General features: G+C 36.9%; 2 protein-coding genes across 2 annotated transcripts in view; one reads left to right on the forward strand and one right to left on the reverse strand.

Annotated features, from left to right (window-relative positions):
* Positions 1–13,366: 13,366 nt before the first annotated feature.
* On the reverse strand, positions 13,367–19,675 carry LOC141899375 (V-type proton ATPase 21 kDa proteolipid subunit c''-like). Its single transcript, XM_074785632.1, has 7 exons — positions 19,529–19,675; positions 17,975–18,023; positions 16,686–16,769; positions 16,321–16,468; positions 16,055–16,112; positions 15,140–15,330; positions 13,367–14,081 (listed from the first exon to the last, which is right to left on the reverse strand). Exons 1-7 carry the CDS (start codon positions 19,602–19,604, stop codon positions 14,052–14,054), a joined length of 636 nt encoding a protein of 211 aa, XP_074641733.1. The 5' UTR covers positions 19,605–19,675; the 3' UTR covers positions 13,367–14,051.
* A 1,295-nt stretch (positions 19,676–20,970) lies between these two features.
* Positions 20,971–27,661, forward strand: part of LOC141900608 (stalled ribosome sensor GCN1-like) — a 54,847-nt gene continuing 48,156 nt past the window's right edge. Inside the window, exons 1-9 of the mRNA XM_074787586.1 lie at positions 20,971–20,996; positions 21,149–21,257; positions 23,718–23,913; positions 23,995–24,103; positions 24,556–24,654; positions 24,780–24,914; positions 24,997–25,065; positions 25,590–25,698; positions 26,440–26,514. Of these exons, the coding sequence (XP_074643687.1) occupies positions 20,982–20,996; positions 21,149–21,257; positions 23,718–23,913; positions 23,995–24,103; positions 24,556–24,654; positions 24,780–24,914; positions 24,997–25,065; positions 25,590–25,698; positions 26,440–26,514 (916 nt within the window). The 5' untranslated portion in view covers positions 20,971–20,981. The remainder of the gene's footprint in view (positions 20,997–21,148; positions 21,258–23,717; positions 23,914–23,994; positions 24,104–24,555; positions 24,655–24,779; positions 24,915–24,996; positions 25,066–25,589; positions 25,699–26,439; positions 26,515–27,661) is intronic.

Genomic DNA, 27,661 nt, shown 5'->3' on the forward strand with positions numbered 1-27,661 from the left:
ATGACTTGGAGTACGGACAGTTTCAGAATGTTAGGAAAAATATTCTTATAATTTTGAAAAAATGACACTAGACTCAAAAATGTTTGATATGATTTTGGCAGAATTCCGGGTAGGAGAGATGGATTCCAGATGTTGTTTGAATTGCCAGTTATCTAAAAGAAAGGCATAAATACTGATTACAAAGCTCAAGCGTAGACAGGGCTCTCTTTCTAGTGAAATTTAAACTTTTTCAGATTAGGCACGTGCTGGATTTAAATCTTGTCATTCTTGATGTACTTACAATATGAATTTGCTTTATGCCTTGAAATGATTGATCGGTAAAAGGTATCGGCCTGAGAAAAGAACAAAAGACTAATATGAATTTTAAGAATTATTTCATTGTAAGCCAGATAAGTTTTATTTTAAAATTTCTCAACTCTTTTTGATTGCATGCCGCATAACGTGGCAAAACCTTTAGCAAAACCTTTTTCAAGTGGATCACATAGTTTTTATATGTGAAAACATCTCGAAGTTATTTTAAAATTCAGAAATACATATATATATATCTATTTAATTTTCAAGTCATATCGTAATTTTGTAGCTGATTTCATTTTCCATTGTCAAATGCTTGGAACAAATCCTGGAATGGAATTTTGTGATCAAAATTGAAGATTACTTGTTGTAAAAGATTGCGAAGGTACCAGATTGTGATCTATTATTGATATACATCTAGTATGGGAATGATATAATTTCTTTAAAGGGTTGTTTGGTTTTTATGAATTGTTTTTGAATTAAGCAGTGATACTTTTGAGCGCTACGCTTGGAGAGTGTGTCCACACTCGCAAAATTCCATGTACTTCGTTTACTGGGAAAATCAGAAATCTGGTTGCACGAATAATAGTATTAAAAAACTGCTTCGATTTCGATTACTGTGTAGCTGTTCAAATTGTTGGATCTTGTTAAACAGAAAATTTGCTCCTGCATCCACCCCTGATTTTGTTCTTGCAGAGATTTAGAATGACTAAAGGCCACCACACACTTCAGCCGCGATCACACAGAGACAATTTGGCCCGGGCCAAATTGGCACGGATCAGGTTCGGGCCAATTTGGCCCGTGCCTAATTAGAGAGTGCGTTCATACGCAAACCATTCACTCGATACTAAACAATGCTCAAACAAAGCGAAGTGGATCATTTCCGGTGCCCGTTGCAATTCAAACGCAATCATTTGTGTGGTGCTAAAATTTGGCTCGGGTCTGGTCTGACGTTTTTGGTCAGGCCAAATTTGGCCCGGGCCCATTTGGCACCCGTGTGAACAGTTGTTCCGGGCCAAATTTGGGCCGGGCCGAAAATGCTCGTGTGATCGCGGCTTTAATCAAAAATACACTTACCCCGATGATTGGCTCAATGGTTTCATTGATTAGTATACATTCAATGCGGTGGTTTACTCAATTGACTGTGAATTGAGTAAAACAAAGTAAAATAAATCCAAGCCCAGGGCCCGGTTTCACGAACGGGGATTGAGCCCCTAATTCGGGTTGATTGGTTAATTCAAATTAAAAGATGTTGAGTTTGTTTTTCGATGCCCGTTTCACACATGGGAATTGATTTTGAAAATGTAATGCTTCTATGGAGCAGGATTAAATTGGCTAATTCGACTTAGATACTATGAAAATGGGCTACAGCGCTGTTAGGCAAACAACGAAAACATTTCGAATTAGTTGGCAATTTCAGCAATGAAGATATAATACTATTAGATCTATAAATTTTTAGAATATTTTGAAAATCTCATTAGAAAATTCAATTTTACTGTATCACTAAAATTCTAATCACATAAAGATACTAAGCGCTGGAGGCATTTTATGAATGAAACTTAGTTCATCTTATAGAATTAATACATTTTGTGGGAAGCTAATTGGAATTGACTTCAGAGATTCGTAGATAATGCTTCAGAGATAATTCGAATTGGTTAATTTTCCACTAATTCTCGTTTGTGAAACAGATTTAATCATTGAATCAACTAACCCGAAGTATGCTGAGCCTCGCTAGGAAACAACAAGCTTACAGCATAATTGTGGCCACTGTTTTCATAGTTTGAGAAAAGGGATGCAATTATTTTTTTTTCCATCGAACTATTAATTTCCCTTAATGTTCTCTGATATTACATACTATGAGCAGTCCTTGATATTTCAGGGTCGATTTTCGGTGTATCACACTTTTGATATGAAAATGGGCATTTCTTATTCGAATTATCACCTAATTTGAATTAAGAGTTAACCCCTGTTCTTGAAACCGGGTCCAGGGGCTCTCTGAAACCTTTGGAATAGATCGGATAATACTTGATTTGATCGTTGTTCATTTTTTTCTGGTTCATTACGCTAATTTTCAGGTAAAACGAATCGGGACCCGCAGTTTTTGGTTAAGTAAGATATGCATCATATCAGTTTCTGGGTAACCATAATATAAGATGTTGTTCATAAGCATCAGGGGCAGGTTTTATAGACTGGTATTATGTTTAACCAGGAGGTTACCTCAATTCATTTTCAATTGAGTTAGCCCCCGGGTTAAACTTGATACCAGTCTATAAAAACCGGGCCCAGGTTTTATCGTAATGTAGGACAGAAGCTGATTTAGTGAAAATTCTAAAGGTGTGTGGTGGAGTTTACTTATAGTGATAACGAATGTGATAGTTTGAACTATTATTATTATGTTTTTGTATTGTTACGAATGGATTCTTTTGAATAAGTAGATGACAATCTTGGATTATTAGTAATGTAGTCTCTAATCATATAGAGAGGTTTGAAATTGGATCAGGCCATCAATTGAGATGATTTCTAGAGGTTGAAATGTATACATATCATAAATCTGTTGAATTGCATATTGGCTCTAACTGCCTCATGTACATATCACGAAATAAGTGTTCATGTGAGACGATATTACATTTAAGTTTTATACAGTGGTAAATTTCATAATTGATGTACATGTAAATGTGTGATTATACGAACATGTGGATATAGATTAATTTTTTATACTCTTAACAGTGCGGCAAAGTTGAGATTGAAATATGAAACAGCATTATGTTAGAATTCCATTGAACTGATGGAATGTGTGCACTTTGCCTCGATATCATTCCTCGATATTCAGAATAAGTGGCATTCTAAAAGAGACTACTTTTCGAATCTCTTATTTTCGGTTCTCATATTTTGCACAGGCGTTATAACCTAAAATAACGTAACACAATGGAAGCGTACTAGCAATAAAAGTCAAACTTTTTTTTCGTGAATGTTTTTCATCAGCTACAATAAAGAACGTCGATGTAAAATTGCCGGCAAATTGCACTACAATTGAATTGCCGTGCCAAGCGAATGCACTATATGATCAGATGTGAGTGACTTTGGTGCAGATGATAGTCATGTGATCTTAAGAGTGAGGTTTGTTTGGAACAAAACGATGATTGCGTTATCTTTAAACTGGTGTATGACTCGATTGCTCCAATCGGCACATTTGTTCAGTAATGGCCTCGGTTTGGGTAAGATGGGCAAACGATTTATCCATGGTTAACTGGACCGAACCAACCAAAATGGAGTATTCAAACATGGCTGGCTTATCTAAATCGTTGCAGTAATTTTGTTGGACAAACCACCAGTTTCGGCAGCCTCTATAAGCCTAAAAGTTAGGCTAAATCAAATCCTGTTGTTCTAGACAAATATGCCTAAGATGATGGCGTCCAGAAAAGTGAGTCAATAACACTAGTAAAGGTGGTCACCGATTGGCTCAATTGGTGAGGTTTGCAACGAAATTTACATCTCACGGACACACTAAGCGAAAATATTCACCGCGGTTCAATTTACAGTGGAAATATCAGTTTAATCAGTGCGATCTGTGATGTGCAAAAATTGTCTGCTGCCACGCGAACGCACCATGCAAATTTCAGTGCAAATATGAAATTGCAGATATCGTGCGAATAAATTCGCATAGTGTGCCCCCTCCCCGCTTGATAGAAATCAATTGTACGTATTTTGCGTTTACATTTGTTAGATGATTAAGAAGATATATTTAATGTCGATGTTGAAAGATGTGTGATGTACATATTTGGTAAGCTCAATGTTTTCGTTTTTCAACTCGTATTCTTCAAACCTCTCCACGTGTGTAGATTAATCAAATTTTATTCTTCCTATTGTACATATGTTCGTTGACGAATAGGTGCACGTTCTTGACATGTCATGCCATTGCAGTCTGGTACAGTATCTTGCTGTAGATATCCTGACTAGGGTTACTGGGTGCACCAATAAAAGCGGACTGATTTAATGCCTTGTTCAGACCAATGAGAAACGCCTTGAAATTTAGGTGTACTAGTGTCTTATTTAATAAGAAATAGGCATAAGGTTTTAATAAGAAATAGGCATAAGGTGTCATTTTGAACCAGATTTCGATGCAACATCAATCCGTTATTCAGTTAGGTAGGCCATGGACTCTAAAACGAATTTAAGAGTTTGATGCAAGGGTAGGCCTAATCAGCTAGAATACTTGCATTTCATTTCCGAACCATGCAGTCTTGGACTTGGGGCTCTCAATGATGGAGACACTTTAATGGTCACTTGTCTTGGTATCAACCTGCTGCCTGTCCGTCAGGTAAAGAAAAATTATCAGAATGCTCTATCAAAATGCCTTGTGTCCAGACAGGAGACCTGGAAGTTTTGAGTAGAATGTGGCAGGGTACAGGGAGAGTACAGGGTACAGTCAGTAGATTGACTGTTGCGTTGATAGTCTTTCAGTTTTCAATTCAACACAGAACTCTATCGTAAATTACGAGGGGAGAGTTTATGATACAAATTTCTGATCCTTTCAGTTTCTTTTTATGCAGCTCCAGGTTCAGCACAGTAAAAATACTCTCAATAAGTAGTCAAAGTGTTTCATCAGATGAACTATTATACAAGAGTATTGAAATTAAGATTTGGATCAAATGAATCCTTAAGTATTGGCCAGCCTGGCAGTTAGTGTGACTCCAGATAAGAATATAAATCTTTAATTTATGCAGCACAATAGCACATTTGATGATACTGTCATTATGCTTTGTTCTGTATCGCATTTACAAAATTTCGAGTAGTGCAGTACAGAAGAAAATCGAGTGATGCTAGATGATAACGGTGCTAATATATGACTGCAACTTCGAGTTCGAATTGTTGCACGATGCTGCTGCTGTTGCCCACACCCCTCTGCCGAGGCCTACTGGCTGATTTTTCATTAGTGGTAGATTGTCCGCAAAATCCCCAGCTCCATTCAACTGGCAACTTTATTGCTATTTTCATCGAGATTAATGATTTATTGGGAGATTGATAGAATTTCTTTCCCACCATATTTTCAAAATAGCTACAACCAGCAGGGAGGTGCCTCCCTGCTGCTGCAACTGAGTATGAGCATTTTCAAAGACAAAATCACAAGCAACATTTGTTGACGTTAATTTCTAAAAATTCTAAATGGCAACTAGACGCAACCCCTAATCCCAACTGATGATAATGTTGCTAATACCACCAATTACCGAGTAGAAACATAATTTTGATATATAATTGGCGGGGTCTTGTAGTATGATATGGATTCAGGAGCTTTAAAATCTACGACTTTAATTTTAACAATTTAAGACCGGGACTGGGTCACCCAACTGCTGGTGTTGCGGTTCCCCATAACGTGTACATTGGCATGTAACAAAAAGGTTGCAGATGATAAGTATTTCATGGGATTAATGTATATGCTCGATTTGTCAATATCTAAATGTTAAGCAAGGAGTAGTTCTGACAAATTGCTTTAATTAAGATACGATTATGGTTGTCGTGTTCGGAAAGTTATCACATTCCTATACAATAAATTAACCCATCAATTATAGTCCTGATATTATCATGGCACTTACTTTAGATTCTTTTGATACCTGTATGTCCGATGATCATCTTCATATTCATCTACGTAGATTCATACACAAAACTCATTTCTATACGTATGTACCACTGGGGCGGTCTAATGAAAAACCCTTCGTGCAGTCGCTGCTGTGAGTGGCTACTTAATTTTTCAAAATATAAACACGGCGATTGAAACCAAACCATTTAAACCGAATCAGATTTCTCATGAAACTTAGCGCAGAAGAGAAAATCGTTGAGATAAAATAATCAGCATTCTTTCTATACGAGTAATCATCAGTATTTGAAGATGAAGTTTAGACAGACAGTTATTAGTGTATCGTGGATCGAAATCCTCTTGAGTATATATGTCTATTGTTGTTGTTCCATATCTCAATTTTAACGTGGTTCCTGATTGGATATTAGTTTTAACTAGTGATAATCGTTATTGATTAAACTGCTTTAGCTACTGCTGGACTAACCGTATAGGCTTACAATGTACGTATGTGTTGTCATGTTCGAAGCAAGTTGAAAAAACACGGAGCATTGTCCGATCATTGCACGGTATTGATACAGTTACATATCGCTGCTCTTATGAAAATCAATCTTGCGAATTGCTGCAATGAGTTTCAATCAAACCTACTTGAAAAATTAGCATTTTTACGATATGAACCCCTACCCCCTGTAGGTATTGTATTAATGTGGCGTATGGTGATTTGTATACCGATGAGCCCCATATATTTGATGTTCCCATTTATTTGATATGTATTAAAATTACAATTATTTATTAGTACTAAGTATGTGTCATGGTTCCCACAGTTACATGAATTAAAAATTCCCAGGTTCATGGGTGATTTTTCAATTTTCCCAAGTGGAAATGCACAGATACCATCATGCTTCAGTCACCATTTTAGTGGAGACTGGTTGATAAAGGTGATTCTCAAGGGAAATCGCTAAAGAAAGTTACCCTTGGCAAATGCAATACGTGAAATTTAAATAAATTTCCCAAATATTTCCCCGATTTGAAGTAAATTTTTTAAATTCCCAAATATCCAAACTAGGAATTATTATTTCAAAATTCCCAAGTTTTTCCAAATTTACCTGTTCTGTGGTAACCATGATGCGCAGGAACATCATTAGTTAAATATTAAGTTATGCAACTCCTTGATTGGTTTTATTAGTGAATCAAATAGTCACTTTTGTTTACAACCTCAGATAACACTATTCAATGCACACTCAGTGCCACACCTTTGACTTTTTTGCGAACAGAGCAAAAATGTAGGCTAATTTTGTCAAACCAGTGGCCAATTTGAAGCTACGTAAATGGCAAATTGAAGGAACTGGCAAACCTGATGCTTTGCCTTTTTTTTGGTCCACATATCCATTTTAAATTTTTTGAGAGAAGCCGCCCTTGTAGATACGACATTTCATGTTAATTCCACATGTTTGTTATAATCAAATTACACAAAAGAATTTGAACTTGAACTTGGAAACCTGATTACAGTAGACAGTGGATTTTTTTGACACTACAGGCAAAGCTCGTTATACCGCCAAAATCACCTATTGCCGTTATACTACCTCTCACCATCCGCAATTACGCCAACGCAATCCTAGAACGGTCCTATTCAAACTCATAGAAAAAACATTCGTTATACCGCCAACGATCTTTTGTCAATGACCTTTCCAGTCTTTTGGTTAAGAATTGATACATGTGGTTGGCAGAATTACGCATAATCTTTTTCTATTATCTAAATGAATTGAGCTAAGACATTTACTCTTTCAACTAATGTCAAATAATGACTAATGTCTCTGGATTTGGTTGCTAATCATGTCTTGTATACTATGTCGCCATTTCGTTATACCGCCAAAATTTTGACGGATATCACGTAAGTCAAATTTTCATGGCCCCCAAAGATCTGACTTTAGCGGCATTTACTGTTTCATTTAGTCGAATATGACCACTAAGTGGCGTTGGAAGTGCAGCGACTGCAGCGACTGCAGCGGCAGAAGCTGCTGCAATAATGTACTGAATGACATTTTTTTCTTTTTTGACAAAATTTAAGTAAATTCACCACAGCAACATATTATTCATGGCAATCTGAGCAAAATTGCTTCCAGCGCCCCAACCACTTCAGTGACACTCATGTGTTTAATGGATATAGAAAGGAAATTACATATGTAATTGTGTTCAATGAAAATAAACCAATTAATCATATTAATGGATGCTTAATGAGTAAAACGAATGATACACTGCATTTGTGTTGAAATATATTCATACCTACCATCATAGGATTAATTATCTCGTCAAAATGGTCACTCCAAGCTACCATACATGCACATGTATATATCGATACATGTTACTGCAGAAACGTACTTGTTATCTAGTCAGGGGCGGATCCAGACCGTATTAGCCGTATTGCCCAATACGGTCTAGAATTTTTAAGTGCCCTTCGAAATTTCACCGGCAATATTTTTGACGGCATTATTTCAGCAACCGCTAATTCCGTGTCCAGAATCCGGGCATAATTATAAAATTAATCGGTAAATACTGCTGCCGAGAAAGTGAGGAGAGATAATCATATTTGATATTAGGCCTTTTATCATGATAAAATTAAAAAGGGCACTTTCCTTTTTCAAGGGGCACTCATGCTTTAGATGAGGGTACCTTGTCCTTGCATTTTAAGGGAGGACTAAAGGGGGCACTCGTACTTTAGAAGAGGGCACTATACGCGGAAAATGTTGAAGAAAAGGGCACTTTGCCTTTTCAAGGGTCAGGCTTTAATTCGCGGTGAATGCTGAAGAAAAGGGCACTTTTGCCTAATTTTTAAAATTTTAGGGGCACTTTTGCTTTGGAATACGGCACACGACATACGGATAAATGTGAAGACGAGGCAATTTTTGCCGATTGTTAACAATGAAGGGGCAACTTAGCCGTATTCTGTATAATTGTTAAGGGGCACTTTTAAAGATTATAGGGGCACTAGGGAAAATATAAAAACAATGCCAGTGTTTTTCATGGGTGTCTTCTGTGAAATTCATTGCTGATCTTGAAGTTGGCGACAACCATTCTCTCATGGGTTCGCCAGCTTCATTTTTTATCCGCATCTGTTGAAATCTTGTCTCGGATTCGTTTATTCTGGATTGCTCTGCTAGCCTCTAGAAGCCCTCTAAAAGCCTTTAAAAGTTACCATATTTTCAAAGTTTTCGGCGCTCGCATTGACCTGGATACTGGGTGTGCCCTAAGATCGGAAGGGTGTCCTTAAATTTCCTTCCAATACTGTCTACTCATCCCCCTGGATCCGCCCCTGCTAGTCAAGCATCACAACTCCAGCTTCAACTCGTGCTAATTCATGAAATTTTGTTCTTACCATTTATCGCAAGTTTGTGCAATCATTATGATTGGCTGTCTCTCGCCAATTGATTAACATAATGTTTACTGTGTTCTCTTTTATATAAATCAGTGTATATACGATCATGTACCATGTAATGTATTGTGTTTTTAAGACCTTTTACCGAGATTTTCATCCCCTATTCTATATACTGTATTTTAATAACGGTTAAGTATGAATTTTTGTGAGTGTTATGTATTACCGGTATTGTGAAATTATTGAATTTATTTCTGAAGACGCCATGATTGTACTCTTAAAAAACAGTGAACATATATCGTCATAAACTGTGGAGTCCATTGTCAACGGGCAATATTATTTGTGGCCTTGGTCATTGTTATATTTTGCTACTATTTTGTTATGTATAGTTTTATGCCAGAAAAAACCGATTCAATTGAATGATATTATTAAATATATGTAACTATTCAGAAATATTTATTTTGTTCCCTGCACTACTTCGTCCATTCAGTGGATGTTGCCACAGAAGATGGCATTTTTCCAGCAGAATAGGGCATCTTAAAATATCCTCTATTTTTTCTCCATTGCTTAAATGACAGTCTGGGGTTTCTGGGGTTCATGAAGTTTTTGTGTTGTCAACTCGCCCTGTAAGCAAGCAAGGGCCAAATTTGACTCCTAATCTGTGCCAAATCGTCTCCATGTAAATACGACTATCATTTCACAATTTATTAATTTATCTGCTTTTCCATTTAAAGTTAACCTCGTCTTACTCGGACATGGCCAACTCGACTAACTCAGACAAAAACGAAGTTTTTTCACACTCCTAATGCATTTTCCTATCCTGAACTCGAACTTTGCTTTACTCGGAGCAATTTTGCCGGCCCAGTTTGTCCGAGTTAGGTGAGGTTAACTCTACATGCATTCATTCATCTTGCAATGATCCAACACATCTTCAATTCTCTCAAATCCAATTCTATACTGATGAGTACACAGAGATTACAAAACATGTCATTTGAATTATTCAGCCTATTTATTTACAAGATTCATTATAATCTTAATACAACAATATTCACCTAGCAATATAACATCAGTTCATGTTCAGTTGACGCACGTAATGTACATATATTATTTCCATCTATAGGCCTTAATTTCAATTCAATTGCGTAGAATGTAATGAATGCTACGTACCACGGTTACAACATGTGTATCTAACATCGCCGCCATATAAACCGAAAACCAAAAATATCAACAGCAAAAGCATAGATGGGTTATCTAACAGAAATCAGTCTAGAGCATAGCATAGATGTTCGCGATCACTCATTTTCTCGATGAGAAAACTGAAGAGAAAGTTTACGCAATGAATTCTAGTTCGAAGAGTAGCAGGAATTTACACGGTATTTGATGAGAAAAACACGCTGGACAAAGATACAGTGGAGCCTTTTTGAATTCATATAAAAAAACCTGGATTCTGTGCAACGCAGTTGGAGCAACTATGAAATGTCGTGGAGAATTTTGAATATTTTTTCTAGGGATTGCGGAGAATATGAGGCAATCTGAATGAACTGTAGAAGATTGAGCCTCATGATTTTGATAATTTAAGAACTAACTTTTTCAGGTTATTGACACTGGATCATTGTTAGATACGATGGTTCCGCTGCGCAAGGCCAGTTGATTCCAACATAAGTGGGTGGTTTGCGAAATACAACAAGAAAAATGCAAAACTGCAAGCAACGAAAGATGACTAATTTAACTGCTGTACGAATTATTGCTTCGTTACACAAATTGTACGACCAGCGCCTGCCAGGGCAAGGTCTAGAGGTATGAAACAAATTTATTGCTTTATATGCTTTAAAGGACAGCGTTTTTGGATGGTTTTTTGACCGAATATTTGGAGAAGTAGGTTCTGAGGGTAATACCATTTTTGAAATTGGAATAGAATTCGTCGGTTTTAGATCGAGTTTGCATGATAAGATTTTGCTTCCTTTAGTATTGCATTTCAACACGATTAAGAATTATAGGGTCCAGGGACACTATGCCATTTCGGCGAAATACTTGACAATTTCAATATTCAACACCTCCTGCTTGACAATTACAGAGACCAATGACATCAAAACTTGCTTCAATCATAGAACGTCACAAGTTACAAATTTGCTATTCATTGTGGTTATAAAATATAGGTTTGCCAATAGAAAAATTCTTAATTCAATATTCAACTCCCTCTGGTGGGGCGGAAAACTACATCGGTAATCCAAATTCCATGTGAAGAGATGTATCCTATGACAGCACTCACAATGGGATACACGCAACAAAACAACGGGTTATTCGATTAGTTCATTTTTAATGAAATTTGAACTTGATTTTTAGGATTCCAAATCCAAAAATTATCAACAATCGTCGGATAGATATTAGATTCCTTTCTCACTCAGTGTATGGTATTGATTTCACTGAAAATTGATTTACTAATGAAAAAAGTTGACTTGAATTAAATTGAAATGTAGAAGCGTCCAATCAACCATATTCTACTTGTGATGATATCAAACATCAAAATAATTGATCAAGGCTATTCGTAATATCCCTACAAAAATTCAAAATGTACACATCTTGCCACTTTGTCATTTTGGTTCTGGTGGGACCAGCGTTTGGGGCGTCAGCATATATAAACCAAATATCCACACAATAGCCAGTTGAGAACTTAAAAAAAAAAAGAAAACTTGATTCTGTCTTATGGGCGAACTTACGCAAAGTGAACACAATAGCCCGCTGGGGCTACGCCCAAAGTGGGCTAAAAAGTTAAACAATGTGATGACTGCACTACTATCATTTTCACTATCTATAATAAGAGTTAGAAACGAATAACCAGAAAGAAAAGTAAGTAATTATGTACTTTAGAATCTGCTGCTACGAAAAAATTCTTATACTTTAATGAGTTATGGAATAAAATTCATGGAATGTGAAGATGTAAAGATAATCAATAGCACGAGTAGTAGACAATGATGAATATGCACGTAGCTGTAATTGACAACACGAAATACAATTTCCTAAAACCAGGGATCATTTATTACGTACGCATTACGTCACAATTTTCTTATCCGCTCACCCAATACTTTATTCACTTCTTTATCTGCATATTAAATTTCAGGTTTTCAGATATTTAAGGTTGTTTGTCATTTCATCGAGTACCCGTTTAAAACCAACAATTGTATTTATGATTTTGGTATTACACTTTACGTGTGCGCGTACGTATGTATGTACAATCACCTCTACCCCATCTGCCTAATATGCATTTGAACTGACCAGTCTCCCTCATCATAACATACTTTACGTAATGAATGATCCCATAATGTATCTAATGATTGATTTTAATTCGATCCAGTTTACAAGATTTAACCCTTTCAGTGTGGTGTATGAATTGGTGATGGATTTTGCTTGTACACCGCACTGCGGTGTGTTGATGTAATTAGTAATTAGTTTTTATCTCTATTGAAAGATGGCAGCACCTGTCAGACATCGTGAAATATTTGTAACTAACGATATACTGCGCCGCGGTGTATACGCACTATAGTGGTATTGCCGTTATTCAACACACTAGGGAGGATTCTTCCAAAATTTTCAAATTATATCCAGCACATAGGGTATTGATTAGTCAGCACTGAAAGGGTTAACAATTCCAATCATAATTTTAAACTACTTCCGTTTTTTCCTCGGCTGCTGATATTATACAACTGTACATATCATAAAACGTGAAGCGGTCCCACGATTAAAATCACGTAGATACAAAAATATCTGTGAAGAATTTATTGAAACACCAACATCGCGCAACCAACTTCTTTGCATTACGATTATTTCGCGCAAATCATTGTCAATCGGTATACCCTACAGCCACACGGTGAAATTCACCAGATATGGATCGAAAGAACAAATAATCTCCAGCGCCGAGACGTCAGAATACATGATTCAGACATCGAATATTCATGGGTCTGGTCGAAATCAATCCAGACAAAATGGGCTTACTGCACTTACATTTATGGATACGAGTCATGTTTTATAACCAATACGACACTTCATTTTTGAAACATATAATTTAACTATATCCATGGTATTCTATCTCTCTCTCTATATATATATATATATATATATATATATAATAAGTATTTACAATAAACATATTACATAACAATCTATATGCCCAGTAAGAATCTGACTAGTTCAAACAAAGTCGCATATTCACCGCGTGCAAATTTATTTCACAGAATATACATACTCAAATTCGAGGGGCTATTTTCCGAAAAAGGTTCAACGCGTTGATGTACAAACTGATTACACTGTATATTGTTAGGAGTCGGGAACTAAAAAAATATACACTTCAGACATTCACCATAGTCAGATGACGATTGGTAGAATTGACTGGCCTTCGTAGATCAGTTTCAATCAAATATGCGCCATAATAGGCGACTGAGTACCGTATGCCCGTTGAAAAGAGCAGGTTCAGGCTACTGCACATTGATACCCGCGCAATGAATTTTGGCATAGGCCTATATATAAAATGCTTTTGTTATGCATTAGGCTATATTCCGGATTGAATCTTCTTGCAGAAATTAGCCCCTCCGTATTAGAGTGATTGTGTTACAAACAGTAAACAGCAAATACTTTGTTTTGATGTGTCTTACATTGATTTATATACGATGACAATTTTTCACGAATAAAGTGAAAAAATGATGGAAGCATCAACGCTTTTTAATCTTTCTACATACTACATTTTATATACCGTATGTAGTAGCCGTTTGTTCGATGATGAGAGTTTCATTTTAGTTGCATCGGAGTCTGCACAATTATTCTTTCAAACTACTTGCCTCCCATTTTAGCCTTTGATATCTGAAATAAGCAAATAGATGTTTGTGAGTATCTCCCTCCAATAAAAGAATAGTTTAGTTTTTCCGCTGTTCTACACTTTGGCGGGTTGCCGGCACGCTCCGTATAAGCGAGTTTATGCGTATGAAGAACTGTGTAGCTGTTGTTGGTTTGCAGAGCAGAGCACGGACAGGAGTTTCAGCTTGTAGAATAAACGTAAATACGTCATAATTTCGTCTCTTCTCATGTCTTATGGTCTCTTATTGATGAACTCGCGAAATTTTTACAACTTTAATATTAGCTTTTTCTTTGCAACAAAATCCCAGGAATTTTTCAAATCTACCACAGGTTATTACAGTAGACTGCCTAAACCAGTTGGGACCCGTGTTTCTACAAAATTAGACGGTTACTGAATTGAGGAATGAAAAATCAATGTATGAAAATATGGCAATCTGAATGGCGTATTGCTCCTATTTCTTTCAATTTCATACAATAATCTCGACCGTAGTTTGTCACTGAAGGTTTGCTGCTAATGTCAAATTTTAGACAGAAGTCCTTAGTCTTGACACTGGTCTTGTCATCTTGATTTTCTTTGAAACTCTGCGATACTTATCTTCAGTCTGGTATCATTATCATTGACCCTAAACGCGTTACACTAGTTTCTTAATAAAGGTATTTCATACGATCGTCTGAAGTGTTAACACCTGACTGGCATTAGGAATAAGGACCCAGTTCCACAGTTGTGAGTTAAGATTTGACTCAGAGTTAACTCATTGAAAACGAACAGAGTAAACTCTAACTCAAGACAAGTACTTTAAAGGATAACTTGTTGATTTTAAGTACGAGCTTTCACTACTAATGAATGGTAGCTTCATCAGGTGAAAGTACAATCCATCTTGTTTACTTATGCTTATCATATACACTAACAGGTGGAGTCTAGGTCTTAAGCCTTAACATATCTGACGCAGAAAAGAATAAATTAGACAGCTGTATTCAGATCAAATCATATCAAATTTATCGAATTGGCAGTCAAGAGATGATCAACGTTTCTTTTTGTCCGGTCTATAATCAATTTGACTTACTTGTAAAATTCCTACGATTACACCGAACAATCCTATAGCACTGCCGAAAATTTCGACGATAAGGATTTTCACAAATAGACTAGAATTTTGAGCATCGGCAAGTGCGGCACCAGAGCCAACAATACCAACGCAAATACCACAAGCCAAGTTCGAAAGACCAACCGTCAGACCGGCTCCTAACATCGCAAAACCTGGAAAGAAACGAATGACTCATTATTTCTTAAGTCATGAAGGGCTACCGGGGTACTCAAAATCAGACAACATTTTTTCACCCATAACTACCAAATGATCTCTGTCAGGACCCAAAGAGGATGATAAAACTCAGCAGACAAAGAACAAAATTATGTTGATCAGGAATTTCCGATAACCTGGACAGTGACTGCTACTGCAAGGTAGAGGCCCTCGGACATTGAAAAGTCTAGGGTTAATTAAGAAGAGCAATCAATGATATGAAATGGAAAAACTCCAACAATTCTCTTTTCAATGCTATTCATCAATTTGAATAATAGTTTATGCAGTTACATTCTTACTGCTGAGAAATGAAAGAATATGTGGAGCAAATCTCATGCTGAGACATTTTAAAATCCTTTTGAAATAATTTGATTAAGAAATTGAAGAAGACAGGGTGACCATTTTTATTTGACTTGCTTTTTCCCTTACTACCCCGACTATTTCCCGACAAGCAGGTTATTTTCCCCGATCTGTTAAGAAACCAATCAATTAACACAGTCAAATATATAAGACATAGTAACTGTTTGATGTTACAAGCAAACTAGCAATCTGAACAAATTTCCCTGACTTTCCTCCGATTTCTAGCTTTTTTTACAAAATTCCCTGACTTTTTTAAAGAAAAGAAAATTCCCTGATTTCCAGGTAAGGGGCCGCCCTGAAAGATGCATTGTAAACTCAACTTACCGGCAAAGATGTTGTCCCGTCTCATTGCAGGCTTCATCATGTCTGCGGCCGAAATTGGCTGGAAAAGGATAAGGTACTCGACAGGTTAAAGGCAATCATGTGTGGCACTTCCGCAGAATATTCAGCTATACAAACTGTCTTGATCAAGACGCTTACATTTGACTTAAAATCACAACAAATACCTCTGACTATTTACAAAGATGCATTCATACATTAAGATTTATACATCAGTCAAGTAAAAGCCGGTAAGGCTAACTCAAACTTACCTCCGATATATTACTAATGACGATGGCCATTATGATACCATAAATGGCGACGGCTTCGCAAAAGATAATGCTAACAAGATTCTTCGTCTTAATTCTGGGAGCTTTTACTCCAGCTCCTAAGATGCTACTGCCTGTCATATAAATACCCCTGGTCGAAAAAGAAAAATTCAATTATCATGGCGGATTTATTGGAGTATATGTTTCACAAAGCTCAATTATGATTCATTTAGTATCTCAAGGTTAACTCAACTAACTGATTCTCAACGATTAAGCTGGCCGTAGGTATGTTTTCATGGATTTTGTGTCTTATGTCCTGGTACTATATAAACCTCATACATACGTATTAGGCTTGCTTCTATACTTACATGGCTGCTCCAACCACTGACAGAGATATAGCCAAGCCAACACCTAAATTCGCCCACACATAAGGGGATGTTTCTTCCAAAAACCTGAAAAAAATTACATCAATGTGATGAAAAGAATCAGAGCTGCGGAGAAAATATTGACTCGAAAGTTAGTTTTAATATCAGATCAATAATCTAGGTTGAGCTGCAGCATGTTTTGTCACATGATTACATTGTACCCTATATTGGAGGGCAAACACAATCATTCACACGAGATCCCAGAACTGGTATCTGTAGTTTCTACATCACTATCAGTAGGCTCAAGTCATTTCGGGCTATTTACTAGCGGCGGTGACAAAATTTTAGCTTTAAGCCTATCAACTGTACTAAACCAGCTTGAAAATCTAATGAACCCAAAAATTGACAAATGCAACCACAGCAGGGAATTTGAACCTGATGGCATCGCACGACTGTCATGGCATAAACCTCTGCATGACTAGCCCCAATGCGCATTGAGCCATTATGTGATTTGTTAGCCAATCAGAAAACATGTTTTTACCATGGCAGTTCACGAATTTCCCTTAGCGATTATACAATTGGCATCCTGCGACCGGTTGCTCAAAAGTTGGTTAGAGTTAACCAGTGGATAGTTTATATGGTGACAATTGAAATTTCATTGTTACTATGGTATTTAACGGCCGGTTATCTTTAACCAACTTTTGAGCAACTGCCCCCAGATGATAAGCACTGCACTTGTGTGGCTAAGGTCCACTAAAAGCTGGAAGAATTCAGACAGGGACCAAATTCAAATCCTGCCAAGAGGGTGCGTGAAAAATTACAAGTAGTTCCTGTTGAGATTGTTATGCGAAAGAATGGCATATCTGAATGACGTAGAGTCCTTAATCTAAATTAACTATGATGACATCACCGGTGAGATCTCTATAAGAACCATGACATTGAATTACTTGACATTTAGTTACAATGAGAAGTCCTCTTAGAATAAAGAAATCCACTCCTTAAAGCACAAGAGGTGACAAACATTGCCAGTGCTATAAACCAATTCCAAACTCCACAAATAAAATAAATGGCCGCACTACCGAAGCCAGTTGCAGAAAAGTTGGTTAGAGTTTACCAGTGGATAGTTGACATAGTGACAATTTAAAGTTCATTGTGACTATGGTATTCATCCGTCGGTTATCTTTAACCAACCACTGAGCAACTGGCCCTTGATCGCCGTGGTTTTGCCTGCTGTTAATTTGGCGATACGGCATTTTTGTCAGGTGCTTTAGGGGTTCAACGTATAAACTTACCATCCTATATCAAATCTGTAACCTTGGCCACTCAATATATAGTATAAACCTGAAAACAACAGACATCGCAAATGAAACTATTCTCATCCATGTACACTCACTGGAAGGTACCTATAGGAGACCTAGTCTGAATACCAGTTGTTGTTACAGGTTCCCTACAACGTCTGACGCTAAAGTATCATATAGAGGTTAACTCCTGTTAAACTGATTTTAGTGTCAAATCAAACCTTTATACTCAAATAAATTAATTAGTTACCTTGTTGACTTAGGAAACCTGTTTTATAATAATATCTTTGATGATCTAAATCGCGAACCGGAGAATTTATTTATTTGATTTGAATTGATTGCCACAATCGGAATTCCAATACGGACTAAATTGATAAAATGTGAAAATTCAATATGTCCCTCTAAAATTACTCTATGTTGATAAAACGCATTAATTTTGGTCAATTTTACATTAAGAATTTGAAACAAGAATAATATCTGCATTGGCATCAATGTCAGTCCAAGTTCAAGTCCAATCCGTAATCTAAACTCTTATCATGCAACACGAAAAGCCACCATATTTGTCATGTTGTTTCACTTCAACTATTTTTTGAGGCGACTAGTCAAAACTTTGAGTTACTACGATTGTCAAAAGCTACTTAGGATTACAAATTTATGTTCACACAATAGTTAACTTCCATCTGATTACAGAACTGTCAGTCTGAGGTAAGTTGATGGTGTTTTAAGGGGAATAGACGCTCAAAGCCTCGTCCCTCAAAATGAGGGACGAAAGTTAACCTTATATGAGCACTTTTGCCTGTCTGTCACACTTGCTGTCCGTGCAACGTTTTGGTCCGTTAATAATCGGTTTACCTACCTTTATTACGCATCAATTTGTTCAGTGAGGAATTTGCATTCAGAAATAAACAACAATTTTTACTAAAGTTGTTTTTGTTTTCATTTATGAGCGATAGTTTACTCAGCATACGCTCGCGTTATGCTGAAAAATCCGCTCCCCGGACACTCGGAAAAGCTACAGTGACGTCATCACCTAGTTCATTAGCATATCAAAATACAGTAGGTGGCGCCACATGACGGGCCATAAAAGCCGTTTTTCAGCACTACGCGAACGTATGCTAGGTAAACTATCGCTGATAGATGAAAACACAAACAAATCTATGCCAGTTCATGATTTATTTCTGAGTGCAAATTCCTTACTGAACAAATTGATGCATAATATGTACAGTACAGATAAACCGATTATTAAGGGAGTAAGAGTAAGGGAGTGTGCTAGCTATCTGTCCAACAGGTTCAAGAATTGAAGTCGAAGAAATGAATCTTTGGCATCATTTTTCAAACTCTCTCCTTTAGGAGAATAACCAGTCGTTTAATTTTCTACTGCTTTGGACTGAGCTTCTGATCTTTCATGTGTGTAAGAAATTGGCCTAGGCCTACTCAACTCAGTACGACACTGGTCTGTGGTGGACTATAATCTATAGGATGATGTCAGTCAGTGAGTGATTTAGAATAATAACAGATCGATGAGAGTGATAGAATTTCAATACGCACCTATCAACGTAGCTACGGTAATGATTACCGAAGGAATCGTGTAGAGGATGATATAAGAAGCGGTTCTACTACTCATATTTACAATGGGTGATTAGAGAATTTAATGAAATATTCTTCCAAAAATTGTCATATGACAGCGGCAATGGCGACCCATAAGCTTCCGGGTTTACACCGCCGTCTGACGTCGGAAATAAGAACTACAATTATAAAAATGGTAAGAAGTTTACGATGGAAATGCTTCTTTCTCCTTCTCTTTACTCTTCTGACGCTTCCTATTCCTATCTAGTAAACAATTGTTAATTCGGACCTTATAAGTATGGAATACCTCAAGGGCCATACGACTTACGAGTTACGTTTTACGACTTACGAGTTACGTTTTACGAGTTACGATTTACGTTTTACGAGTTACTTATACATTTCCTTGAATATTCGTTACGACTTCCGTTTTATGAGTTACGAATTACAACTTAAATACGTTTTACGAATTACGAGTTACGATTTACGAGTTAAGTGTTGGAGTTTCGGTTCGCAAGAGTTCAAGGACAGTGGCCACGTGGAAGGCATTTCACTGTGTGGGTGTAATTATTAGACGAATAACTGTAACGATGATGGATGGCTGTATGCAGCCCATTGTTTTCAAAAAAAATAAATACATTTTTTCTAAATTGACGAATCTTGTTCTAATTATTAAAATCATTTCCAGCTAAGATCTATTGAAATATCGTCTATTAAAATCATCGTGCACGTAACGGGGCAGTCATCAGTCAGTGTGAAATGTATTGTCAGCATTTAATACTAATAGATTTTGAGAAGGTTCGCACAGCAGATGGCCAACGCGCAGATTTTCTGCCCTGTAATAGACCACTGCAGTCGAGATTGATTCACTATGTACAATAAATTACTCTTATTATGCTGTTTGAAATGACAATTCGACTTCATTTTGAAACCCGTTCTTTGAATTACGCGCTTCGGATATCCGAAGCCAATTAGTGAAAAACGTGTAATTCGTAAAACGTAAGTCGTAAATCGTAAGTCGTAACGTATTGTAGGAAATGTATAAGTAACTCGTAAACTGAAATCGTATTTTCGTAAAACGTAAGTCGTAAAACGTAACTCGTAAGTCGTATGGCCCTTGACGTATTCCATATATAAGTCACTTGCTCGTGTGCTTCTTTGAAAAATAAAGAAGATTAGAATTGAATTGATCTATGTATCCACGTCGACCTTGAAAAGAAATTACAATGCCCAATATTTGGATTTTATAACGATAAGGTATATTTTTCAATTTAAAGCGGGTTAATACGTTTTACGACGAGGGAATATCACATGAATACCATCCCGCTGCTAATTGACTGACTATTTATGTGCTAAATTAGCGTTAATTAATTTCGATTGCCGGGTCGCGATGTTCGCTCAGCGCCCCCTATCAATCATGACCACCACCAGCATCATCATGGCAGATTCTACCGTGAGTTTCATTTTCAGCCGCAACCATTAGAAAAAGCCGGGTTTGAAGTTTAAGTTGTCAAAGCCGGGTTCGAGGTTTAAGTTGTCAGAAAATGCCGGTTTAGTTCCCCCGGGCCCAGTGAACGTAATTTTCTTCTTTATTCATTGCAACAGGTAGAAATTATGGAAGCCCTGAAATCGTTCAATAAAAATGTCACCACTTCGAAAGTTACGACAAGATGCCAAATAGTGAACGATTTATTGCCTCATGTCGTCAAGAACGGTAAGTAGGGTTTTCAAGTGGAAATTTTCTAAACACTACAGAAACAATTTTAAAGGCCTATGAAAGAAGGGTTTAATATAACATCATAGCAATTTACAGAACCAAAATCGGTCAAGCGGTTCAAAAGTTATGAAGGAATTAGTCGGCTGAAATTTACACTTTCCAGCCATAGTCTTCATAAGAAATGAACTAAAGGTCAAGAGGTCAAATGGTGACCAAATTGGCTGTTTTTGAGCTGAATGAAATAGGATATTTATATGTAAATGGTTATATCTTTTGGAATTTTGATGCAATGGTTAGGCCTACCAAATTCACAGACGGTCATCCTTATTACTGAGATGACGTATTTTACCGAGATGAACCGAGGGCGAGATGAAATGAAATATAACATATTTACTTATTCCTTATCGATTTTAACAATTGAAATCATATTATATCAGTAATAAATGCCTGCTGGAGTCATATTTTACATATTTTGTCGGATATTTTTGTAGAAAAATAACTTAACTTTACCGAGATGAGATCGTCGATCAATCAAATTCAATGAAATTTCATTGCTAACCGAGTTTACATATTTGAAGTCAAAATTTTTTTTAATAAAAAGAATATGTAAAATATGACTCTAGAAGGTATTTATTACTGATATAACATGATTAAGTGTTAAAATCGATAAGGAATAAATAAATATGCTATATTTCATTTCATCTCGGTTCGTCTCGGTTCATCTCGGTAAAATACGTCATCTCGGTAATAAGGATGACCCTTCACAGAGGACCTAAGGACCAAAGTCTTATTTAAAATGATGATGTTAAAACTAATTAATCATTATGTTAATTAGTCTAATTTGCATAATTAATTAAGCAATTAATATGCAATAACGGGTAAGAAACTGAAGCGTATATACGATCTTCGAATTATTTGCAGTATCACCACACAACTGCCATTGCCAGGGATGAGAATTCCCCGCCGATCCGCGGTTTTCCGCGGATTTCGGCATTGAGTGATGATCTCACTCAATTGGTCCAGGGCGATCGGTAATCAGGTGAACCGTAAAAGCGTTCAGTGCCTGTTTTACTTATCATCGTGTAAACGTATCGCATTTCAATGCATATTCATAGCAACACTGTGATTTTGTATCTACATTTGTACTACGATGAGTGTGTATGTATTTTATCGATCGGTTGCAGACACGCGCGTGTGGCAACGGTAGTAATGTATATAGGCCTACTTTACTGTTGCCGCGCGTGTGTGGCGAACGTCTTCGGATATCATACACTACTGGGTGATGATTTTTAGTGAGCATTCATCGGCGCATTTTTACTGCAATAATTCAGGGCTCGACCCGTAATGCATGAGATGCTGAATGTCATCGAATGAGGATGTACCACATTGGAATCAGCCATTACCTTCCAAAATATAATAGTCGTTCATGGGTTCAAGATTGCTCTAAGTGCTCGGAAAACGCTTTTAATTTAAAAAATTTCTTGGGGGACGACCCCCAAACCCCCAAAATAGCTTCGCCTCAGGCGCTCGCGAGTGCTGACAGCTACACCGTCAGCTGGTTCGCGTGTGTAACTCAAGAAAAAAAAAACCGCAGATTTTAAATAAATAAAGATATTTGGATTGATGTAGGCTAGTGCTAAAATAGTTAGTATTGATATTGTAATCGCCCCTTTAGCCTGATTTTCCTTTAACCTTAACTTAAACAAAAATTTGTTTTAATTGATAATCAATTAAGTTTCCATAGCCCAAATCGAATTACATGTATCATCGAACTTGCAAAGTCGCTGGTCCTTATTAACCTGCCGGCAGCTTCAATGTTAAGTCCTGTGTGTGCCAGATGATTTGCATATGAATGAAATTAAGTCATTGAATCCTCATAACTTCCAAACAATAATTATATAGGCCTATGGGGCATTGAAACTTCACAACAAAGCAGTAGTTTATTGTCATAGCTATGGAATAGTGCTGAAAGATCAAACTTCCGATTTTAGAAAGAGGGTTCTCTGGGTGGGGTCATTTTGGGAGTCCAGCGCAAAAAAGACCCCCTTGAAAGTCAGAATACTCACAATTTGTGTTACATTGTCGATATTCATAAATAAAGACACTGTAGATTACTATATCCATCCGTAAAACCTTTATAATGGTTCTTATTACAGTTTGAATGTTTGAATCTTAATCAAAATCCCAAATTATCTAATTTACGGGGCGTTTTTGAGGTCAAAATTTTGAAAATATCAGAATGTAAAAATTACTTCCCGGTTAGGATTCTCGAGTATTGGCAGTGTGGCGTGCGTTAAGAACTAGGGCTCAACGGGTTGTGAGGCGCTTGTGACATAAAAACAAACTTTAGATACAAGATAGGTCGGGCTGTCGACTACAGTCGCCTACGGCAGATTGAGGGTCAATTGAGTGAAACTGAAACATTTTGAAGAGGCCAATTTCACTTTCTATTTGCAGAATTTCCCGAGACTGCTGTCAAAGGCTTGTCCAAGTTATTGGTTTTTGCGCTTCAAAGATACCGCGATGCAAAGTCTAGAAGAGCTGTCGAAGACTTGATCAAGGCGTTAGCCAAAAACCACTGGAAAGTATTCCTGAAGCAAATGGGTTTAGTTTTGGTGGATTACGCTGACAAAAATAAGAAATTACCGACCTGGTAAGATTTAGCGCCTTCAATTCGATATCTATTCGATGTGATAGTTTTTCAAAATCTTTCATCGTCTGTCTGTATTTTAAGTCGTTGGAATTCTGGAGCTTGTCTTCAAGCGCTGAACTGGAGCTTTATAGCTGTCAATGAAGCTTTGAAGAATGGAGATATGTCTGACGGTGTCGAATTTAAAAGAATGGTTAGTTCATACGAAAACAAGACTAGTCAGTTGCAATAGTCTAAATATATAGTCATTTCAAGTTGAACTAAATTATGAATTTTTTAATGGCATTGATGAAGTCCAAGGCCAAAATTTTTTTTTCAATCGACTTGGTCACCGGCATTGTTCCAGATGAGATAACGATTTTATCGTGTTCAGTTATTCTAATTCCTTTAAAAAGAAATTTCAGTTACTAAGTACCACAAGAAATCTTTGAAAGATGAAATACTTGCCAATAGGTTTCTTCACTGTTTCCGGGATTCGGATTCATTCACTCATACTAAAATGGAATTATTGTCCCTGAACAAGATTGGTCTAATGCGAGCTGATCCTTGTTGCTTAGAAACAGTTTTAAGATAAAAGTTAAGTAGCATAACATATTGAAAAAGATATTCGCTGACCCTATATCTATGGAGTGTGTTCAATTTTAGGTCGAGGCCCAGTGTCTTCTGGTTCTCGGTTCTATGGCATTCAATTGCAGTCCTATTAACAATACAGCCTATCGAAAGATGTTTGCCATTTGGCGTGAGGTAAGTTTTTTGCTGTGAGAAATTTCTTTTTCTTTTTAGATAAGCGAAGATAGAAACTTCTTTTGTCGAATCTGAAAATTAAGAAATTACCGTAAGAAAATAATTTTTCATGTTCACTCTTTCAGCGTAAAAATTCATTGGCTCACTACCACAGTTTTCTGCTCAGTTCTGAACCAAATATTTCATATTTGCCCATGTGTTATTGCATCATGAAATATCTCAATCTGGTCAAAGATAGTGAATCGATTAGTAAATACAAGGTGCGTACATAAAAAAAAACATATTTGGTTTATCATCATAATGCAGCCCACTTATCAAAATGTTTCGTCTTATTAATCAAAGCCAACTTACGTGGAGATATTTACGAGGACGGTGCTAGGAGCGAAGTCGAAACCGCAGAATCATATTCTTGTAAGTTATGGATTATCTTTCGTCCGCTTGCATAAATCAGTATTCCGGCAATCTAGGACCTGGTGGCAGTTCGCTAGAATGCATGTGTATTTAATCTTCTCGACTCTAGTTTGAATCTAGAGTAAAAACTTTTGAAATGAACTGTTGACTTAAAACTCGAGGACTTCATTGAGAACTGTGGAACTAGATCCTGAACGTATCTAATCTTTTCCATTTCAACCAGAATTTCAGAAGTTGTTTTTGTGTTGAGGCTCATATCATTAAGATGTGCAGTTTCTTGAAAACTTTATTTTTCTAACAAAGTCAGAATTTGTCTTGATTTTAAATCTTCCAGTCCTGAACAGGCTTAAATATATTTCGATTTTGAGAGCCTAAAAAACCCAGTCCAGTCTCAATTGTCATTTAATGTTCATACATGTATTAGAAATTTAGTGATGAGAATTTTGATCATGAAATAAGTCAAGCAACTTTCTTTGGGATGTATAAATGTTCATTATACACTGAATTCATTGCTCACTTTTTAGGCAAATTGTAAGCATCTTCTACGCCATTTAAACCACGATGATTTCAAAAAGATAATTCTACCAGCTGTGCAGAAAGCTATGCTGCGAAACCCAGAAATTGTTGTCGAAAGTAAGTTCACAAGACAAAATTTAATCGTTTCTATCAAGAAAGGGTTCCTAAGGGTTTCGAAATGTCTTTGAATGTTTTGGAAAATCATATAGAATCAGATGGAAATTTTGTTTTTTTCTCTACGGCTATGGAAAATCGGAAAATGCTCTCACAATAAAATTTTCCTTCTATTCGGAATTTTAGGCTATATGCCTAAATGTCTTGCTACACATTAGATAACAAGCTTTATTTTTTGTCCTGTGCAGTTAGCTCAGTTGGTTGAGTGGAGGATTGGGAACCTAGAGGTTCCTAGTTCGAAACCACCTCTGGCGTTGGCTTTCGAGATATATACATGGACTAAGCTCTGCTAACTTAGTCAGGTCGTGAGCTATAACAACGCCTCTAAATGAAAACACCTTTGCACTTGGAGTGGGCCTACATTGTCTGTTCTAGGTGATACATAACTTAGGGGTTCGTTAGGATCAATCTAGTCATAGATCAATCTATCTCTAATCCTTCTCTATTCGATAGACGACTTGGTTTGCAAGTTAATTTAGACAATGATTCAATTGAAGAAGAAACCCACAATTATCAAGAAAAAATTGTAGAGCATAGTCGTTTCAACTCGATTCTATGAGCCAACTTGTTAAAATCACCGCCTTGAAAATGGTTCCTGGAATTGACTTACGACATCAATGCCCTTTTTTTCTTCATGATCGTGGCTCAATGCAGTAGGCTCTTAATTTTACCTCTGATTTTCAGGTTTACAGTCGTTGATATCTTCAGTGTCGATAGATTTAAGCCAGTATTCGTTAGAAATAGGGAAGAATCTTGCGAGTAAGTTGATGTTTTCGTATTTTCTCGGTACACATTCAGCGTGGAAGCAAGTGAACAAACCAGGGGTATAGAAAATCTGTGCTCAGTAATCTTAGGCGAAATAAAGTTTCATATCTTTTCCTTTATTTCTTTAACCCTTTCAGTGCGTCTACACCGCAGTGTGGTGTATAAATCGGTGATGGATTTTGTTGTAATTAGTTTTTAGCCCACTTGGGACTTAAGTCCAGTGGGCTATTGTGTTCATTTTTCGTCCGTCCTCCGTTCGTCCATCCGCAAACGGAATCCAGTTATTTTAGGACATTTTGAAGACGCTTCAATGTAATGTCCTGATATTTGGGTTACACATGTATCTACCCTAGACACATCTTCAGCCCAGTAACTGGCCCCGTCAGAATCAAGATGGCCGACTGGTGGCCATTGTTGTTTGCCAAAATCACTTTTTACACGTCTTTGAACTTTTTAAGGGAAATTTTGAAGACGCTTTGATCAATTACCTTGATCTTTCTTATATATTTGAATCCCCCCAGGACCCATTAGCACAACAAAAATTAGGTCGTTTGGACTCAAGATGGCTGTCCTATGACCTTTTTACTGCCCAAAAATGTCAATTTTGGCCCAAATTCTGAGTCCTGTAGCTTCCTATTGGTTTACCATTTCTCATTGCAATTGCTGATGGGTATTCTTTGGAAAGGGATGTTTTATACCGGAGACAGGTATTTTTAATCAGCTAATTATGATGCAATTGGCGGCTATCTTGGTGTTATCAGTACTCATTCGTAGGTGAGAAAAAGTTTTTCGACATTATATTGATACCTAAGCATATTTTGTTACCACTATGGACTAGAAAGTTGTAGCTTATAACGTGTTCTATGATTGTGGTGAGTTTCAAGGTCATTGGTTTTTGTATATGGTCACCAGGGGGCATTGAATATTGAAATTGTTAGATTGTTGAGCATTTGAAACCACTTCCCAAGTGGACATGGTGTCCCTGGACCCCTAGTTATCTCTATTGAAAGGTGGCGGCTCCTGTCAAAAATGTTGAAATATTAGTAACTAACGATACACTGCACTGCGATGTAGACGCACCATAGTGGTATTCCGGTTATTCAACACACTAGGGTGTGATTTTTCAAACTGAAAGGGTTAA

The sequence above is a fragment of the Tubulanus polymorphus genome, chromosome 2 (assembly GCF_964204645.1).
Source record: "Tubulanus polymorphus chromosome 2, tnTubPoly1.2, whole genome shotgun sequence".
Classification (NCBI taxonomy): domain Eukaryota; kingdom Metazoa; phylum Nemertea; class Palaeonemertea; order Tubulaniformes; family Tubulanidae; genus Tubulanus; species Tubulanus polymorphus.

Coding starts and splice junctions, on each gene's coding strand:
- LOC141899375 (XM_074785632.1), bottom strand. CDS start 19,604: ATGAGTAGTAGAACCGCTTCTTATATCATCCTCTACACGATTCCTTCG. Junction 16,770..17,974: donor TACAGATTTGATATAGGATG/GTAAGTTTATAC, acceptor AATTTTTTTCAG/GTTTTTGGAAGAAACATCCC. Junction 14,082..15,139: donor TAATCGTAGGAATTTTACAA/GTAAGTCAAATT, acceptor TGCTTATTTCAG/ATATCAAAGGCTAAAATGGG.